Source organism: Gekko japonicus, unplaced genomic scaffold, assembly GCF_001447785.1.
Source record: "Gekko japonicus isolate JY-2015 unplaced genomic scaffold, Gekko_japonicus_V1.1 scaffold626, whole genome shotgun sequence".
Classification (NCBI taxonomy): Eukaryota; Metazoa; Chordata; class Lepidosauria; order Squamata; family Gekkonidae; genus Gekko; species Gekko japonicus.
In genome coordinates, this window is record NW_015170911.1 from 838,448 (window position 1) to 853,487 (window position 15,040).

Here is a 15,040-nt window from a genome sequence, read left to right on the forward strand (position 1 = left end):
AAAGTTAAAATAATAAATAAATAAATAAATAAATAAATACAGGAAGGGTTGAAAGGTCTGACTACCCTCTCCAAAGCACACAAGCAAAGGAACAGGGAACAAGGAGAGCTAATGGACTGAAGTTTGTCTTGACCAGCATCTGTTTTCAAAGTTCCTGCAGGCTTACATCCATTCCAGGGAAGGGAATGCCAAGGTAACACCAGTGACTACACAACTTAGTTAAACTCATGTTTTGTTCCTTTTCTTAATTCTGTAACACCTGCACTGTTTTGATATCATTTCCCACTGCTATTGTACTCTAGAGAATCAAGACTGTATATTTGTAAATAAAAATATTTTCCTTTCAAAGATCTCAGACTGTGGTCAAAATTCTCATCCAAGATATCTGACTGCTCATCCATGCAACAGATCAGGAACTCCTGATTGAGCTACAGACAGTTCGCAGGCCAGTGAAGAGGACAGGTGTAAATTGAGATTACTGCTCCAGACTTTTCACCATGCCTTGAAAAATGATGCCTCATGGGGTGGGTTATCAGGAATATCCCAGCCCCTGCCACCAAGCACCACTGAAGGGGAAAAGGAAGTTAGCACCTTTCTAGAGGCAGAAAGCTGTAGAAACCAAAGTAAGCGCGATTATGTTGTTGTTTTCAAGTGCCGGGTTCCACTAATTGACTTCTATGCCCTGTTGTTGGCCTTCCAGAGGAACTGGTTGACCACTGTGTGACATAGAATGCTGGACTAGGTGGGCCATGGACCTGATCCGGCAGGGCTCTTCTTATGTTCTTAATCACATAATCACTCAGCAGCCCCTGTGGTTCTAGCAGTTCAATCCTCGCCACCTGAAGCCGGCTGGTAATGGCACTGGTTTCCACCCTCCTCCTTCAGTGATGCTCATTGGTGAGGTTAGGATATTCCTTGCAGCCCACCCCAAATCACTGTTGGCTTCCTCCCTCACCCATTTTTTGTTTATTGTACTGAGCATCTGCCTGATGAATGGTTCTAAATAACTACTTGCCATGCACATGATTTTTTTAAAAATGATATGTTAACTGGTTCTAATTAAAGGCATTGTACAACTTTTTGCTTTGATGGTCGTATTGCTGAGTAATAGGAAAATCTGTACCTATCATTATTCATGATACCTAATGTTATATCCCAAATATGTACATGGTCAGACTGTCAGCCTGAATGCTAAAGATTTGATTTCTTTCACTTAAAAGAAGCAGTGAACCAGCTGAAATGAGGACATGGGCACTCTGTTCAGGACCTCATGGTTGATGCCAGTCAACAAGTTTCAACAACTTAGACGTAACACAGCCTTATCTTATGACAAGTTCCACGCAAGACGGGAAGAGGAAAGAGGCAACCACATTAGAGAAGTACCTATGTCTCCAAGTATCCATTCCCTGTGCATGCTGTTGAGAAAGCAGATGGGGGCCTGAGTTGCAGACATCAGGAAATCACTTGCTGCTAAATTCATTATAAAATAGTTTGGTGGTCTCCTCAGCTTCTTGTTGCTTTATTTTTAAAATAACGTAAAAATAAAGAGAAAAGAAAAGCTCCTGTTAAGGTTCTCTTCAATCAAAATGAAAGTTATAAAACAAATAAGACAACTTTAAACAGTTACCAGAACTCTACCGAAGTAAAATCCATACATAAACCTTTTGTCACAATGACTCTATTAATGGACATAATCTAGGAACTGGTTTCTCCTCCTTTTACAAGCTGTGGCACAAAGTCTCCAATGTATTTTGGACCAATGAAATGCTGTCAGATATTCAGTATTTGCTCCCACTTTTAGTGAGCAAAATCCCCAGACAAAAGATCTGTTTTAAAACTGCTACCCATCTATAAATCAGACTTGTAAACGACTACAAACTTGATCATCTAGGATGAAAAATAATCTCCTCCAGATGACTATGCAGGTAAACCTTCACAAAGGTTTCTGAGATATGATCTGAAAGCACACAATACGACAGCTTTTTGAAAGATAAGCAAGACTGTTCAGTGTCTGGATGGGAGACTCGATGCGGGAAAACAGATGCTGTCTTGAGCTTCATGGAAGAGAAAAGGTAAAGTCTGAAGTTTCCTTCCCTCCTTTAAGGCCATAAATGTATGACACGGGTGTATGTAGATAGATGAGCTGTTAAGTTATTGTGAACACTGGTGGGACTAGTATAACTACAATAAATCCAAAGATCACAGTTTTGAACCCTTTATGTTTATATGGCCATTTGTACTACGCAAATTCCTTTGATTTTTATATATACACATACACACACAAATGCCATTTTTACTGCACACACACACACACACACACACACAGATATCCACTGGACCCCTTCCAGTCCAGTTTTTGCCCTGCCCATGGAACGGAGATGGTGTTGGTCGCCTTAGTGGATGACCTTCAGAGACACCTGGATCAAGACGGATCAGCACTGCTGATATTTCTTGATCTGTTGGCAGCATTCGATATGGTTGACTACCATCTGTTGACCCACCGCCTTGCCAATGTGGGGATAAGGGGGCTTGCCTTGCAGTGGCTGACCTCTTTTCTCCAAGGTCAGGGACAGAGGGTGGCACTTGGGGGGGAATTATCTCAGCAACACCTGCTAGAATGTGGTGTGTCGCAGGGGTCGATTCTCTCCCCAATGCTGTTTAATATCTACATGCGCCCCCTCACCCAGATTATCCGGAGGTATGGGCTGGGTTGTCACCAATACACGGACAACACCCAGCTCTATCTACTACTGGATGGCCACCCGGACTCTGCCCCAGAAAATCTGGACAGAGCATTACAAGCCGTGGCTGGTTGGCTACAACAGAGCAGACTGAAACTGAATCCATTGAAGATGGAGGTTCTGTACCTGGGTCACGGGGGACTGGGATTGGGCTTCCAACCTTTGACGGGACTCTATTGCTGCCGGTGCCAAAGGTGAAGAGCCTGGGGGTATTCCTGGATGCCTCACTAACTATGGAGGCCCAGGTTGCCTCCACTGCCAGGTCTGCCTTCTTCCATCTGAGGCAGATCAGGCAGTTGGCCCCATATCTCACTCCCCAAGATCTAGCTACAGTGACCCATGCAATGGTCACTTGCAGATTAGATTATTGTAATTCTCTCTGTGTGGGGCTGCCCTTGATTCTGCTCCAGAAACTGCAGCTGGTGCAGAACGCAGCAGCAAGGATACTGATGTCACTACCTGTGAGGGCCCACATCCGCCCAGTGCTGCGCGATCTGCACTGGCTGCCTATTGAGTACCGGATCCGTTTCAAGGTGCTGGTGCTTACCTTTAAAGCCCTATACGGCCAGGGGCCCACATATCTGTGAGATCACCTCTCCCTCTATGAGCCCCAAAGGGCTTTACGATCTGCCAATCAACATCTTCTCATGGCCCCAGGAACGTCTGTCTTACCTTGACTAGGGCCAGGGCCTTTTCAGCCCTGGCCCCTACCTAGTGGAATGAGCTCCCATATGAGATCAGGGCCCTGCCGGACCTTTTACAGTTCTGCAGGGCCTGCAAGACAGAGCTCTTCCGCCAGGCTTTTACCTAGGGTGATGGATGTCCCACCCTCTTTACTAGGCCTCCCCTCAGCAAGTCAGAACTGCATACTAGAGATGGCATCTGTAAGGTTTTAATGTCAATGACAATGGCACCGGATGAAGACTATTGTGGTATTTTATTAGCGTTTTAATTGTGTTAATTTTGTATATTGTATTTTTATCAAAATTGATGTAACCCGCCCTGAGCCTGTCATGCAGGGAACGTGGGATATAGGTTGAATTAATTAATTAATTAATTAAATATTCACACACATGCATATGTGTGTGTAGTGCGTATATATTAGGGAAACCTATAAGTACTGAATAGAAAATATAGAAGCAAAATTACTTCTGTATGTCTGTCTGTGTATATCTTCCTCCAGCCTAAGGTAGAATACCTGTCAATATTTCCATGAAATTCATAGACATAAAATGTAGATGCTACATAATATGCTCTGAACGTCTGTTTTAAAGCTATGAAACCACCATTCAAACAACTTTCTCTTGGTTCCAGCTCACAGTAGCTGTGCTACAGTGGGAGATGATGGGCATAAGTCATACCTATTGCCTTCTCCTACACTACCAGCCCCGGAAGTGCTGCCAGTATCTGAGGGAGTCACTATAGTTTCTTGAGTGATAAACCGTCCTGTGTGCTGGAGAAAATGATCTAATTGATACATGTTGAAATTCCATTCTGTTCTTTTACTAGTGCTCATAGACCAACAGGTCGTAAGCAAAACAGAAGAAAAAATATACAGGCAAACATAGGAAATCACAAAAATACAGAATTATAAGTAAAAGATTTACATTCAAAGGTAATATCATTATATACCATAGACAACAATTTTGCAACTGCAAGAGTCACGTTTGAGTCAGTATCGGCTAATAGCTATTCTACAAATAGCTCTTGCGTTGAAGCGGGGCTGCATTTTTGGATGTAAATTATCATGGGCAGTATTGTATTTGTTGCAATTGATGAAAAAGTGCCAAATAGTGTCTAAATTCCTGGATTTGCAATCACAAAGCCTCTCACATAATGGAATCCCTGAGAACCTACCTGCTAGCTCCCCTAGTGGCAGTACGTTTAGTCTTGCCTTAGAGAATAGTATTCTATATTTGGGAACTGTTAAAAACTTACAAGTAAGCAAGTAGAGTCTTTGGAGTTCAAAGAAGGTGTGAGCATTTGGCAATACCCGAGCCAAATGGGGAGATCTGTATTTAACTACTGATATAGCTGAGTCTGAAAAAAGCCAGATTTTATCTGGCTTTTATTTGGGTTCATTCAGCTATACCGAACTGAGCAGACATTTAAACCGCCAATCAGCTGTTGGGTTTAAATGCCTGCCTGGCAGCCATTTCAGTGCTCCTTTCACTCCCTGCTCCTGAGTGGGGAGTGAAAGGGAGGGCTGAAATGGCTTCCTCCCATGTAAACCGATCAGCATTGTGCTGATCCACCATGGGCTGGCTGTAAAAGAGAAGGCAGAGAGTCAAGACATGTTTACATGCCTTCTCTTCACTCCCCGAGTCTCCCCGCTGCTGCAGGGGGACTTGGGAAGGGAAGGCAGGGACAGCCCGGGGTGGGAAATGGAAAGAGGCATTTGAACATGCCTTGGCTCTCTACTTTCCCTTCCCCAGCTGCCCTGCTGTGGTGGGACAGCTGGGGAAGGGAAGGCAGAGAGGAAAGGAGGCTGTTAGGTTTAAATGGCCTAAACCTAACAGCTGACTAGCAGGGAGTAAAACTGACCAGTGGAAATACAGGGGCTTGGGGAGGGAAGGAAGGCATTTTAACATTTATTATTTATTTATTTAATTCGGTTTATACCCCGCCCTCCCCACTGAGGTGGGCTCAGGGCGGCTTACATAGAATGTGACCCTTCCCTTCCAGTGGGTATAATAGATCTAGATATATTCAGCAATACTGAATATTTCCCCAATCCAAATCCTTTACTAGTATTGGACTGGGGAAATCCATTATTTACCGATATTTTTCAGGTCTGATACACCCGAATGGGAAAAATACCGTTTTTTTTCCCCTTGCACACCCCTATTTGAAAGACCCAAATAATATAGGGAACCATACCCTTCAAGTTCTTCAGCCAGTGCTCCATTTTTCAAAGTGTAGTATGCTAGATTTAATCAGCTTGCATGCGGAGGGATATTCCTTTTGATTAAAGAGCTCAAAGGAGAAACCCATAGCCTATCATCAACTAATTTTAGTCATGAGCTTCCAAAGCTCATTAACAAGATGGTACAGATAACACCCCCCTAGAGAATTTTAAAAAAATAGTCTGAAGAGGAATGCTGCTATCCAGGCTTTGGCCTCCAGAGATGGTTCGGCAGATTCCAAACAGATAGCTGGGCCAGTGATACACACTGGTAGACTGGACAATGAATGCAGAAATGCAGATTCTATGGATTCCTTGGAGCACACAACAGCAATCTCTATTAATCCAGGATGTATTGACAGTTCGGGATATGATCATTGGTCATGACAATCTTTTGACCAATAAGTGCTCCAAAAGATGGAAAAATTGTTCCAGAATCATTGATTGCCTAATGGTCAAGGCCTCATTAATAAATTGGGATATAAGAATTTGGCACGTGTTGGTATAATACATGTTACAGGCCTCTTTAGATTTATTAGCATTCCAGCGAGCTTTCTTCAAGAGTTTGCCTGAACAGATTAAATCTCTCTCTGGTTGTCAGTATAGCTTTTCACCAAAAGGCAACATTAATTCCACATAAAGTGGCAGATGGTTGCTGGCCCATTGGTTCACCAACCCTGAAGCCAAATAGTAATAAACTATGCTACCTTTCTTCTTGCTGATTCTTGTAAATTCTCCTGAATCCCCTAGATCTCTAATGCCATTAAGGATATTAAATCCTAACTTGAGGGCTGAGTGGAAAAAAAATTTCCCCATGTTTGTTTTGGAGTCTTTAGCAGTCCTATCCAGGATTAGAAAGTCCAAATACTCAGCACCAACCCCATATAGGGGGAAAAGAATTGACCCATTGCTGCATCCTATGTGGGTATTCATATCTCCAGTCAGAAGGAGAAATGCTTTGGGATAATCTTATAAAATGGAGAGTATCCTAGGCTCAGTCCTAGTCTTCCATAAAGAAGAATATTCACCAATGGATAGCCCTGGAGAGATATAAGTGGTAAACAAGACCAAATGATGGCCCTTGTATTCAAATGTAATGGCCAAAATATAATCTAAGTCTAAAATCAACTCTCAACTATGACATCTAATCTAAGAGAAGAGAAAATAAGACAAGCAAGGCCACCCTTAGGTCTGCCTCACTTGGAACTAGGGGTAGCTGGACTAATAAAGATACAAAACCAGAAAAATAAATACATCCTATGCACCAAGTTTCTTGAAGCAAGATAATATTGTGGGCACTCATAAACTCTTGGACTTCAAAAGATGAGACGTCCCGCTCCCGGCCCAAATGGGCTTGTATGAACAGGGCCAAAGTTAATCAGGTTTGAGTTTGGTCAGTGGATTGGATATGGTTAACATACTTCGCAACCATAATATGTGGTTCTAGAGGAATCATTGGCCTGGAAGGTGGAGGATCCTCTGTTTCAATAAAAACAATAGCATCAGGGTCTTCCTGAATATTGGTAACACTAGTTTGAGGGGGAATATAGGGAAGGAAGGGGTTCTTGGAAGCTGGCGCCATAGCAGGGCCCAAAACATCTTGGAACTTGACATCACATTTCACTGAAGCAATAGATTTTACATTAGAATACACTGCTTCAAATGTGGTTAACATACATAACTGGTCAGAGGGTAGTAATCTGCTAAAGGAACAATGTAGGTTAGAATTTGTTAGATCATAGCTAGCATCTAAACCATTCAGTTTATTGGGACTTGTTATTACTGAAGGATTATGGTACCTCTGCCACTTCTTACAGGGAGATGGTATTGTTAAATCAATTAATGGAGGAGAATCATGATTAGTCTTCACACTTGAAGAAGGACAGGGCTTTCCAGAAGAATCACTATTCTTCACTAATTTAGATGAAATTTTTATTTGTTTACCAAAAGGGCCTCTAAAATTCTCTAGAAAGAGCAGTTTTATATCAGAAATAACAAAATGTCTCTTAACAGCAATATTAAAGTTACCCAAATGATCTCTCTTATCTAAGAGAAGGCAAGGAATTGACCTTGAGAAAAACGACAGCACAAGCCTTTGGGTATAAAAGGTCCTGGAGATCATTCTGATCTTCTTTATATTGATTCTAGAAGCAGGTATCACTTAACCTGCCACTTGGATGACCAAATTAATGTTTTTTCTTGATTAGATAGAATTTCGAGGAAAACAGAAAATGGGTCATACTTGATGGGACCTAAATCAAAATGATTGGGATAATCACCTTGAGCAGTGAAGTTTTCCATCCTAGTTGGCTGTTTTGCATTAGTCCTGATACTACTATGTTTAACTGATTAGTGCTACATGAACAAGATTTATTAATAGCTAGTTCTAATTTGCTGTAGATCTTCTGCAGAGTTTCAGCAATCAGAAAAGTCCATGAAGCTAGAATCTGCAGTAGATCAGGAGAACAAGTCTTGGGGTTAGCAGTAGCATTATTAATGGGATTGGAGGGAGAAGCACAACTGGGAAGGTAACAGCGTTCCGTGGGCCTTGGTGTTTAGTCATGCTGGCCACATGACCACGGAAACGTCTTCAGACAGCGCTGGCTCTTCGGCTTTGAAACGGAGATGAGCACCGCAACCCTAGAGTCGGATTCGACTGGCTTTCGAGCAAGGGAACCTTTACCTTTACCTTTAATTCCAAAGGTCCAAATCAAATCTGCTTGAAACTGGGAAAGCATCAATCAAAGAACTCATCTACTTTGTTTACTTTGTTGACTTTGTTTCATTAGAGAGTCCTTTTGATCACCAAATGGATATTGCCTTTTTTTGCTCATAATGTAGCCTGGGACAGAAGCAAAGTCCATAAAACAGTCAGAAAGCAAGTAGAAAGACAGGTATTAAGTACTCAAATAGTTATTGTTAAAAACCCAAAATCCAAAGGTCCAAAGATCCAAAAGCTTGCAAAGGTCCAGAGGTCCAATAGTTTGCAAATTCCAAAAAGTAAAATTAAGGGCTTCTGCTGAGGTAAATGGAAAAAAGAGACCAAGCCTTCAGACAGTAGTTTCAAAGCAGCCAAGACACATTTGAGCAGGAGTAACTCTAGCAAAGTAAGAAAACAAGACTAAGATATACTAAATAACATAATGTAAAAGATTTTAACAATTCCACACCCCCGATGCTGCAGTTAAAGCCTGTGCAGCTTTAACTAGCTTCCATTCAACAATGCAACCTGGCTCTATTTAAAGGGCTAGGTACTTCAACATTTAAATACTATTAGTATACCAAAAAATACTAAAACCAACACCAGCAGAAACAACTACAAAAGTGTGAAATAAAGTAAGAATGGAAGAATATCCCTGTCAAATCTCTATAAGCAAAAGGATTCTCAAGGCAAGCTTCTTAACTTCTCAGCCCTGATCTCAAACTCCATGGGAGGAGCTCAGCTTTATCACCAAACTACGTGCGTAGCCGGGGGCCGGCCGAACTGCGCATGTCTGAGCATGCGTTGTTCAGATCCGGGCCGGGGTTGTGCCGGCGCAAAGACGCACCAGCGATCAAACGCCCGATTAGAAGCGCCTCTCCCATTTGAACCACCTAAGGTAGGTGGTTCGGTTTGAGGCGGATTTCTGCGGGGAAGGAACAGTTCGGCCACGGAAGCAAGACGCTTCCCAGATGTTGTGGTGTGATCGCGCCGGTTTGATCCGGCCCCGAACTGTCCCACTCCCGGCTCAAATCGGCCAGTGTGAACGGGACCTTAGTATACCAAAAAATACTAAAACCAACACCAGCAGAAACCAGCAGAAACAACTACAAAAGTGTGAAATAAAGTAAGAATGGAAGAATATCTAAATATCCCTGTCAAATCTCTATAAGCAAACAAGGATTCTCAAGGAAAGCTTCTTAACTTCTCAGCCCTGATCTCAAACTCCATGGGAGGAGCTCAGCTTTATCACCAAACTGAAGCCTAAGCAGAAGGCTCAGCCTTGCCAGTAAGCCAAAAGACTAAAAATAAAAACATTAACTCCATATGTTTCTAGCAAAAACAACAGATAAAGTGAATTAAATTAAATTAAAGAATGTAAACAAAAGTTTTTAAAAGTTTTAAAATACAATGGAACGCAGCCACAACCTACATGTTGACAGTTTCCACATCCCTGACTCATAGTTAGATTAGATGTATGTAGGACAGGGTAAATTTTAATAACACAGATTGAGATACCATGCTATCAAAAAGCAGTCCTTTAGTGGCATTTCAGTGACGCAATCTCATTGTTTCTGTTACTAGAAGTGAACAGAAATGCATATTTGCCCATGACTCTATATGCTCAGTAAGGAATAATATGTCTACACATGAACAGTCAGTCATCAGGTGATGAATCCATATTCTGAAAAACTGGAATGTTGAAATATTATTTATTATTTATTTAATTTATTACTTTCAATTTCCATCTTGCCCTTTCTTGCACTGCAGGGCTCACCTTATTATAACTATTTCTCATCAATGATTTGCCACCAAGAGTGCTGGTGAGCTTCTCAATATCATTGTTATGTCGCTTCCTGTTTTCTCCTTCATTAAAACCAAAAGGACAAAGAGTGGGAAATGAAAATGACTAAGAGTGGGACCATTCCTATTTGCATTCTCTGGGTAGGAATCTGTGTGCGATGCTCTGCCAATACCGCAACGTTTACTACGTATTCCACAATATTAAATGTGACGTTTTCACATGATACCATATCTTCTCAAAAGGTAGCTTGCAGTGCCATCCTAATCAGAGTTGAAGCCACTAGGTTTAGATCAAATCTTAAGCCACACAAGTATGAAATCTGGTTGAGACACTAGGTCAGACCTCTTTTCGGGTTGCCAATGGTCTAGAGAAAAAATTCCTGCCCTTTTAATGGAGGCTTAATGGGATATTATTTGCCTGGTGACATTATTTACCTCCATACCACAAAGAGCTTCATCTGCCCATTTCTACACATCAAGCCTCTATTTAAAATGCAGAACATTTGTTCTCCATGCTGTTGAGAATCCTACGTGCCTTTGTTTAGCATGGCCAAACGTCTTTACTGCTGTTCAGCAATCCAAGTGAAATTACTCAGTGGTTTCCTTTCACCTGGAACTCAAAACCACTTTTGGCAACATTCATGGAAAGTTCATCAGAACATCAGAGTATGAACTCCTCTACATCTAGAAGTCAACTCATCCATTAGTCAGAAGCTGTAGCATTACCTCAATGACTACTTTTTTTAGTACTTGAACTGTATTCTCTAGCCCCTAAAATGGCCTTTTGTTTGTGCTATTCCTGGGATGAAATTTTGGCTGATTTAAAAACTGCACACATGGCATTAGGATGTATGCAGTAGTACTTCATGGAGGATTACTTGTGATCTTGTACGAGTTCCCTTCTTTGATGTGATATTATTCATGCACGTAGGCGACTCATGTGATGCTGTTATTTGTACTTCTTATGGCTATTCTGAGCATCATGGGCTACTGTGCCAGACAGGTTAGGTTCTGCCTCCTCCTAAGGGTGACCAATGGGAACTGACGGAATGTTGGTGAGAAGTACAGTTGAAAGCAGCTGTTAAGAGAGTTGAAGACAGCAGTTAGGGAGTTAGGAGTGAGTCTGGCTGAGTGAAGCTGCGGAGAAGAGCTGGTTAAAGCTGACTGAAAAGAGTCAATTTGTAGCCAGAACAGAGAATGCTGGAATAGAGAAACAGCTCAAAAGTTTAATTGAACAGAAACTTCATAATATGTACATGATCTACTCCAATGTTAAGTTCAAACTAGAAATAAAAGTTAACTCTCTGTTTATTTAACCCTGTAGTCTGGTTGTCTCAGGGAAAGAAACACACACACACACAAGCTAACATCTCAACCTAAATATAAATATGTATATTAGTGTCCAGTCCCACTGCTGACCCCAGGGTTGGCAGCTCCGTCCTTCTGAGATTCCTCAACCCCACCTGAGAGAGAAAGGGGGCGGGGAGCCAGAGAAACCCCCATGCAACTCCCCAATGACGAAGACAGCCATTGGGCCCCAGCAGCTACCTAACAGTGGCAGGTGGAGAACACCAGCGAGGGAACAATCTGAAACCAGGGATCTGACAGCTGAGGAGGCGTGGCATGTGAGCATGAGAGAGCTGGAGAGGATGGGCCCACGGACCTGCCCCACTGTTAGGTTTAAATTGCCCCAAACAGCCAAACTGGACAAAAGTCCAGTAAATGTTTGGGGAAGGTGCCTTCCCTGAACATTGGTTCAGGGGCTCCAAACTAGCCCAAGTTTGTGTCGAATTTTGTCTCGTTAGCCAGTTTGAGCCCAACCCTAGTGCTCATATTTGACTGCCTGACTTACTTGTAACCCTAAACATATGAGAGAACGGTTGAAGAGGGTGGTAGGCACTCTGTATGAGTGAAAAAGATCATCACAGCTGCAAATATAACTCAAAGGTTTCAATACAACTTTCCCCCAAAATTCATTGTGCCTTTCTTTCTTTCAATCTCATTTAAGCCCAGAACTGCCCACTTTCACTGACATGATAAAAATTAATGTATCCCATGTATTCAACCCTGAATGTAAGTAGTTCTTTTAATTACAAAGTTGCCTTCTAATGTATAAATAATGCTATGATAAGAAATGAGCTTCTGTCAGCAACAGGTTCTGCAAGGTTAAAATCCTTATGGATTCATTTTACTCTGTACTGTCTGTTCTAAATCTATTGCCATGGAAAGTGGGCAAAACATAGAAGGTAAATATTCTGATGTGCTATATTTATGCCTGAGCTGACACAAGAATAAAATGGGCATGCAAAACTCATCAGTGATGCTAGCCAGTTATCCAAAAGAAAGTACTCAATTTTCCTAATACTGTACACATGTCGCTGTGGGTTATACTAAGGTTTTCAGAAGATGATAATTAAACTTAAGGTCACTGGCTTTGAAAACCGAGATGCTCAGATTTATTGCCAAGACCCAGCACCCCAGTGTAGTCATCTGACAGCTTGTTTAAATTTCAAACTGAGATTCAACTTAATGGGCTCCTGGCTTGCACTGGTGCCCCTTGTGATGAAGAATATGGCTCTGCCAGGTCACAGCATGGCTTTTTCTGACATGGCTTCTCTTTTAATGCTTCCAGGGCTATATTGGGCCTTTTCTTGAGAAATGGTTCACCAGGCTTTACAAACCTACTCCCACTCTACATTTCTACATTGGGTATTCGCTGCTTCTCAGGTCCTACTCACCATTCCTAGGACAAGCTACTTGGGTTCAGACCCTGGCATTCACTAACTTTAAAAAGTTGTTCAGACACCAATTCAGACAGTTTGAACCAGTTTTGAATCAGCTTAAATATATTTCACCAAGAATAATATCACGCTGTTGGCTTACAATGTAATTTGAAACGAGAGGATAGATCCGTTTTACCCTGATTATTTTATTAATCCCCTTGTTCCTTTCCATGGGGTCCCCCTGGGTGGCTAACTATACTTGTTTTCCCCTACTAGACAATAGGAGATTTTCCTTCTAGGATAGAATAATTGCATATTGCTGGTTTGATTTCCCCCTCCTTTTTTTGCAAACTCTGTTTGTCTTTCTCTGGTGCATAAGCTAGCTATTGAATTACCTGAAATATCAGCATATCACAGTTGTTTTTCTTCTCTGGGCCTTGATCTTTACTAACATTGTCTATATTGCTTATAACATAGCAATATATAGCAATAATATAGCAATCTAGTTTATACACCATAAACCTGCAAATCCTTTTTAAAAAGTAAAATAAGCAATATGCAATTATAACCAATATTTTCTCTTTAACATGTTATTTTATTTCTATTTAAAAGGTTTAGCATTTAGGGCCTAGGCAGCAAGAGGTGACAGTGCATGGGCAGTGAGTAAAGCTGCTCTTGTATTATCCACTGCAACAACCCCACCCTCTGGCCTGCAGCAGGAGAGAGAAGTCCTAGAGCTGAACTCCAGGAAATGCTAATTTAAAGACAGGGAAAGAAAGCAGCAACATCAGCAGCAGCAAGAAGACGCACTGAAGAGCATATGGGGAAGAAGCATCTCTGCCTTTCTTTAAGTTAAAATTTTGGACTTTCTGTTTTCCTGGTGTTACTGGGCACTGCTCGCTAGGATTTGTCTTTGTTCTGAATGCCCTATCTGAAGGGCACTGAAGAGCCTGTCTCTCCAAATGTTGCTATGTTCATAGCCATTATGATTCAGTTTTGCTTCTAGTTGTAAAATTGTTGGGTTTATGATAAATGTTTGTTACCTTGATTGCTTTTTTTTTTGAAGCAATTTCACATTTACTTGCCAAGCTACAAGGGTACTGTCATTTATTGATTCAAATCCCTTCAACCCTCCAAATGGAAAAGATAATTTAGGAGCGAGATCTATGTAGCCAGGGTTCTGCAGGGTTACACAATCAGGGTTACACAGTTAGGAAGAAACAGGACTGCCAAGCAATGCTTCCCTCTAAGCTGTGGAGTCTTGTGAGCAAAAATTGTACTTTGTGAGCTACTGGCATTAAATCTGTGAGTGCGCGATTTGGCTACTGCATACAATAGTTTGCTCTGGAGCCATCCTTCCTGAGCTAAGACAAAAATATGTGAGCTGGAGGCTAAAAAACTTACACTAACTCAGCTTAGAGGGAGCACTGCTGCCAAGTATCCTACTATGGTGGAAGGCCTCCCGCCAGCAGCCCTAATTGCCCATTGCTCTTCTGAGTGGCAACAAGAGAAATCTTTTTAGAAATAGCAATGTTGTTTGTACCACCTGGAAAACCTGGAAGTAACTTAGGCTAGCTCTAGAAATCACTGGAATCTCTATGGATTTACCATAGAGTTTCCATTGATACCTAGATCTACCTTGCATCACTTTGCTGGAAGTTACATAGTGGCACAGCCAACATCATGCCCTCATGTCCCCCCCACCAACCCTCCTGCCTAGGCTTGCCAAGTCCCCCCAGGGGGCGGGGAAACCACCGCCCCAGAGCCTGTTCCCTGCCGCTGGCGGATTGGGCCCCGGTGGGAACCCCACCCCAACGTGCACGTCACCCGGAAGTGACGCGACCACGCCGGGCATGCTGTTTTTCCCTCGGATGGTCGTGGCCCCGCCCCCAGCGTGCCCTCGTCACTTCCAAGTGACGAGGATGCGGTGCGCAAGCGTGCTCCAGCCGCCAGCCAGGAGTCCCCCGCTACGGCGAAGATCGCACTTGGCAACCCTACTCCTGCCAGTTGCCAGGCACAGCTAGAGTGGCATGGTCTGGCAACTCTAGGAGGAAAGTAGCCTCTGATAAAGGCCAGAGGTTACACTAAGCTTTAGACCTAGCTCATGGAGGCCTTGGGCAAAATAACAAAGTGGTTATTTTATTAACTAGCTTAAAACAGCAAATCA

At 42.3% G+C, this 15,040-nt stretch overlaps 1 protein-coding gene across 1 annotated transcript in view; it reads right to left on the reverse strand.

Annotated features, from left to right (window-relative positions):
• Positions 1 to 15,040, reverse strand: part of OPN4 (opsin 4) — a 40,275-nt gene that overhangs the window by 22,892 nt on the left and 2,343 nt on the right. Inside the window, exon 2 of the mRNA XM_015418685.1 lies at positions 1,384 to 1,517. Coding sequence (XP_015274171.1) covers positions 1,384 to 1,517 — 134 coding nt within the window. The remainder of the gene's footprint in view (positions 1 to 1,383; positions 1,518 to 15,040) is intronic.